At 50.2% G+C, this 5570-nt stretch overlaps 1 protein-coding gene across 2 annotated transcripts in view; it reads left to right on the forward strand.

Moving 5' to 3' along the window:
- Positions 1–2236: 2236 nt before the first annotated feature.
- Positions 2237–5570, forward strand: part of TMEM94 (transmembrane protein 94) — a 44329-nt gene continuing 40995 nt past the window's right edge. For both annotated transcript variants that reach the window (XM_025197441.1, XM_025197442.1), the window contains exon 1: positions 2237–2425. In XM_025197441.1, the coding sequence (XP_025053226.1) occupies positions 2372–2425 (54 nt within the window). In that variant the 5' untranslated portion in view covers positions 2237–2371. The remainder of the gene's footprint in view (positions 2426–5570) is intronic.

A 5570-nucleotide genomic window follows, 5' to 3' on the forward strand; every position in this document is an offset into this window, starting at 1 on the left:
CCAGTACTCCTTCCTGCCATGGCAGGGGGTCGGACTTGATGATCTGCTCAGGTCCCTTCCGACCCTACTAACTATGAAACTATGAAGAGTAATTCTTCTGTTGCAGAGAACTCAGACCACAACAGATAAGAATGTTTTCACACTGTAGTTTCATATTGCAAATCTCTGGGTTTACCCTGTGAAAGTGTTTGTACACCTAGTCATACTTATATTTCATGGCATCCTGCAACACCCTTAAAAAGTACCCCAGATTATCGTGGCACCCCAGTTGGAAAATCAGTGGTTTAAAGGAAGCCCATAGGTGTCAGAATTAGACTTTGCCTGGTAACCTTTGTACTGGAGGGGGCAGCACATTGTGGGAATATGACAATTTTGCAGATCCAACAGCCTGTTTTTCAGTCCTAATGGCCTATTCTTTTTATTCCCCCTCCAACTTTTCTGGCATTAAAAGTAAGCAGCTGAGTTTAGCTTCTTACTTCCTAGAAACCGTGTTTAGAAAAAAGGAAGGGAGGGAGAATTGTCTTGTGCAAGACACTTTCTTTACACACTTTAAAATTGTCGTCTAGGAAATGAAATGCCCTAGAGAAGGATGCAGGCATTTTCTTTCCCCCCCTTCCCTGCAGTGACATTAGCTGCACTTTCTGCTTTTCTTCAACTTCAAGCCTGAAGGGATTTTTAAGGCTGCATCCAAATATGCATGTGTGTGTGCAGCTGTGGAGAGAGGAGCACTGATAACTACTTACTGTTATGATTGCCTTGAATCTCTGGCTGTCGATCTGGTTCCTTTTTCAATGTGGGAAACTTATCCTCTGTGCTCATGTTATTAAAAGTAGGGCTTTGCTTATGGTGATTTAGGCCTCTGGGGAACAGAATGACAGTGCGCACACCAGAATTTGGTCATTACTGATCTATGGCATTGATGTGAGGTGCATAACACGTGGCTGACCCCAGGGTAGGAAATGCCACCTGCAAAGTTCACTATTGGGGGCCCTCACCTTGAATGTAAAGGCACGGCTGGTGCAAGTCTTGTTACCTGCATTCAGTCCTCCAGTGTTGTCTGACTAGCCAAGCCACACCGTGCTGCAGTGGGTAGTCCTTGGAAATGGCACCATTTGTAGCAGATGAGGAAGGCTGCCACTTGTTTCACTGTAGACTGACAAGATCCTTAGGACTTTATCCAATCTAACTGTCAGCATGGCCTTGGTAGGGCTAGGTTTGGGTGCCTTCAGGGTCTTTATGTCAAGGTCATTGTTTCATATTAGTGTTGTGATAAAACTCAGAGATTCCAGTTGGGTTTGGAACCCCAAGAAAAGAGGAACCGTACAGATGCCTGCTTACAGGGGGTTGTTGCCTGCCTCAGGGGTAGTAAAGATGAAGTCTTCTCCATCACAGGGAGCTTCTCTTTGATGGCATCAGAACAAGGCAGTGGGATTGGTTCCTTCTCATCATCCTGAAAGTCTGTTGTCCCTTTTCTTGTAAGATTGCTCTGTCTCTGCTTAATTTCATACCTTCCACAGGCTGCTTCCTAAGTTTCAGTAAGTGGCTGGCCCCAGGGATGGTGCTATTCTTAATAACCTGTAGTGCACCTTAGCTTGTAACGCTCTGGCTCTTATGAATATTTGATGCTTAGAAGGTTACTTGCTGCCTTCTGCACCCTGAGTGAGGCTGAGAAGCCCTGTTGGCAGCAAGAGGTGGAGTTGAGAACTTGGCAAATTGGAGCTGTAACCTTCCTGCACTATTTAGATAATTGTAAAATATCAAGATTGAAACCCAAAACATTAAGTCATCTGTGTGCTGTCTCCCAGGGATGTGCTCCAGGGGGCTTAGGACTCGGTAGGTCTTTCCTGTCTCTACCTAATCTACTCTCCTGGCCTGTGCAGCTCCTCCACCCTACCCTGTAGTAGCCTTTTTTTTTTTCCAGCACTTTATCCTGTCTAATTTGCCATCTGCTTTTCCATAGCCCCCTGTCCACCAGCATCATCCCTCACTGCACACGCATGCACATCTTCTTGCACATGGGTCATGGGGTATCTGACTGTGTCATCTCCATTTGATGAATGGACCTTTCTTGCAGACATCTGGTGCAATCCTGTACAAACTTTCTTCTCTCTCTTCCCCCACCCCCCATCCCTTTCCCCCACCCCCATCCGCCGCCTCCTTGCTGGATCTGCAGCGTGACTGGGAACAGGCTGAATTAATCAGCAGATTGGTGCTTCACTCTGCTGCTTCTGTCTCTTTCTCTGCAGCGCTGGGCTTTACACGCTCACTCTCTCTCCCCCTCTCTCTCTCTCCCTCCCTCTCTCTTTTTCCGAGGGCAGCAACATTGGAAGTTGCTGTTGAAGGTTTGAAGTGGTGCAGGAATTTAGCCCAGATGCTGTTTAAACAGGCAGATCTGTGGATGTCCCACCAGGGCAAATGCCGCAAAGTAAGTTTCTCTCCCTTAACATTTCAATTCAAAATGGCTTTCCTTCTGCATCCTTCCCAGTCCGTTGGTGCATGAAGGGTTTGAAGGGTCTGGGGGAAGAGTTTTGGGCAGGATGTGGAATAGTGAATGGTGGCTTCAGATGTGGTGGGGCTTGTGGTGGGTGAGGATGGGATGAAGATGCTTTTCATTAAACCGAGACTATTATCCTTAGACTGATGGAAGGGCTCGAACACAATTGCAGCTGCTGAGTCCTGCTTTGCTACTCCTATGTCCAGTGACTCAAGTTTAGCCATTTCTTTTCTGTGCTGTGTCCCTGCCCCTGGCAAGTGTGGCTAGTAGTTCACCTGCTAGGATGCATCAGAACCTCTGTTTGCAAGGTCTTTTGGTAATGAATGAGGGGATGAAAGATGCACTAAAGTTCGAAAGATTTCTGGCATCACCTACCCCAGGGAAGCTGATTAACAGTCCCCTGGTGTGAATTCCACGCTGGCATAAGGAAGTGGCATTCCCATTGAAGGCAGAATAAATGTAGACCCCTTTCTTCCCTTTGGAGCCAGGGAAATACTGTATATAGGTAAATGATCATAATTAACCTGCAACAATTACATGGTGCAGTACAGCTTCAGAGACCTGTACAAACACTAACGAATCCTACCAGCACCCCTGGGGAGTGCTGAGGTAACCAGGGTGGGGGATTTGCTGCTGCAAACAGGACCTAAGGGGTAGACTGAGCAAGGCACAGATGAACATGGGGATGTTACCTGGAGAGTTGCCTCTTTTCCCTCTTGCTGTACCAGAGAGAGAGAGACTGTGTGGCTGCATGAGCCAGAAAGCGCTGGGCTTTGCATTATCCATGCTGACTGGCTTGCAGTGGCTGTTTGCATCCAACTCTCTGCTTTAGAGCGAGGTTTTGAAAAATCATTGTTGGAATGTCATTATCTTTGTGCAGCTTGAATGTGTTTGCACCAAGATCCAACTCTGATTTGCTGGCCCTGTTGTACTGCTGCCCTGGCTAAGGCTTCTGTAGCTTCATAGCCCCTGCTGATGCTGCTGAGTCTGTTCACAGCGGGAATCTGTTTGCCCTGTTTGTGCTGAGTGGCTGGGGGCCTCGGAGCCTGCTTCAAATTGGAGCTCCTGCAGTCATCCAGTTGCCAGGTTCCTGGAGCTCCTTTGTCAGGGAGTGGGGGGTGGTTGAGGGCCTTTCAAGCTGGTATTGCAGGTGAAGAAGGGAGATGGAGTTGTTGGGCGTCCTTCCCATGAATTTAGACCATACTGTGCTGAGGGTCATAAAAACCCACAGACCAAACCAGGGTGTGTCGGCTTTGCCCTTGTCTGATTGGAGTCCCCTGGCAGCTGAGTCGGGACTGCTGAACTCATGACATGTGACTTCTAAATGATGTTGAATAGCTGCCCCCAGTGCTCTCCCCTGCACCCTGAAGTTTATGCAGGATGTGGAAGGCAGGCAGGGGTCCTTGCAGGGGTGATGATAGGGTTCCTGGGTTTGCCTGCCTTTCCAAGAAGCTGACATTGTCCTAGCGTTCGGGGGTGTGGTGTGAGAGCACCCTGCTAAGTGAACCTGTTAATCACTATAGCCCTGCAAGGTAGGCATGCATTATTCTCCCTGCTTCACAAAGAGGAAACTGCAGTGCAAAGCAACTGTGCTGGCATGATCTCTGTCTCCAGCATGCTTGAGAGCAGCCAGGTGGGGGGTGGGGCTTTACCACCTCATTTCCAAGCTTTGTACATGGGACTGGGGAGGCAGGGCATGCCTGAAAGCAGCACTCGCCAGCCGTGCTGCTGTAGCAGTGTAGACCAGTGGTACCCAGTTTCTTTGGCTGGGGGCTGGATGAGCAGTGCCCGATTCCTCCATGGGCTGGATCTAGCCAGTGGACCCCATCTGGTGCCCAGGGCAGGCTTGGCCCAGCTCTGATCCAGCTGCACAGGGGAAGGGGATTTGACCTGGCCCCACTGACGGAGGCGGCATGGCCTGGCTCCAGTCTGGCCAGGCAGAATGGAGGGGGTGTGGTCCAGCCCTGATCCAGTTCTGTGGAGGGAGGCTTGTGGCCCAGCTTGGCCCCATCCGCCCCATGGAGTTGAGGATTTTGGCAGTAGGTAGTGGTGGTAGTACTGCCACTGCTCCCCCACTGCTGAATTTCTTGACCTGTGGGGAGCCCAGTGGGCTGGATCCCAAGGGTCTGTGGGCTGTATTTAGCCTGTGGACTGAAGGTTGGGGGCACCCCTGGTGTAGACCAGCATTTCTCAACCTGCATGTGGGTTAAGTGACTGTAGCATCGATGCCTGCACAGTTGGATGGGTAAAAAATTGGATGGGTAAAAAAAATTGGCTGATGGGGTGCACCCAGAGAGTACTGGTGGATGGGTTGTACTGAACCTGGCGAGAGCAGTGGGGTACCCCAGGGCTTGGTCTTTGGGCCTGCACTGTTTAACATCTTCATCAGTGACTTGGATGAGGGGGTGGAAAGCACATTGTCCAAGTTTGCTGATGACACTAAGATGTGGGGCGAGGTGGACACACTTGATGGGAGGGAGAGGCTGCAACCAGATTTAGACAGACTACAAAAGTGGGCAGATGAGAATAGGATGAGGTTCAACGTAGACAAATGCAGGGTGCTGCACCTTGGGAGAAGGAATCCACAGCATACATACAGGTTGGGGAGTTCCACTCTTGAAAGCACAGAGGCGGAAAGGGATCTTGGAGTCATTATTGACTCCAAGATGAACATGAGCCTCCAATGCCAGACCGCAGCCAGCAAGACCGGCCATACCTCGTCATGCATCCAAAGGTGCATCTCAAGCTGGTCCAGAGAGGTGATACTCCCCCTCTATGCGACTTTGCTCAGGCCTCAGTTGGAGTACTGCGTCCAGTACTGGGCGTCACACTTCAAAAAGGATGTGGCCAGCCTGGAGAGGATTCAGAGGAGGGGCACCTGCTTGGTGAGAGGGCAGCAGGACAGGGCCCATGAGGAGAGACTGAGGGACCTGAACCCATTCAGCCTCAGCAAGAGGAGACTGAGGGGGGACCTAGTGGCTGCCTACAAACTCATCAGGGGAGATCATCAGCAAATAGGTAGGGCCCTATTCTCCCCAGCACCACCTGGGGTGACGAGGAACAATGGTAATAAGCT

The sequence above is a fragment of the Alligator sinensis genome, unplaced genomic scaffold, assembly GCF_000455745.1.
Source record: "Alligator sinensis unplaced genomic scaffold, ASM45574v1 scaffold400_1, whole genome shotgun sequence".
Classification (NCBI taxonomy): Eukaryota; Metazoa; Chordata; order Crocodylia; family Alligatoridae; genus Alligator; species Alligator sinensis.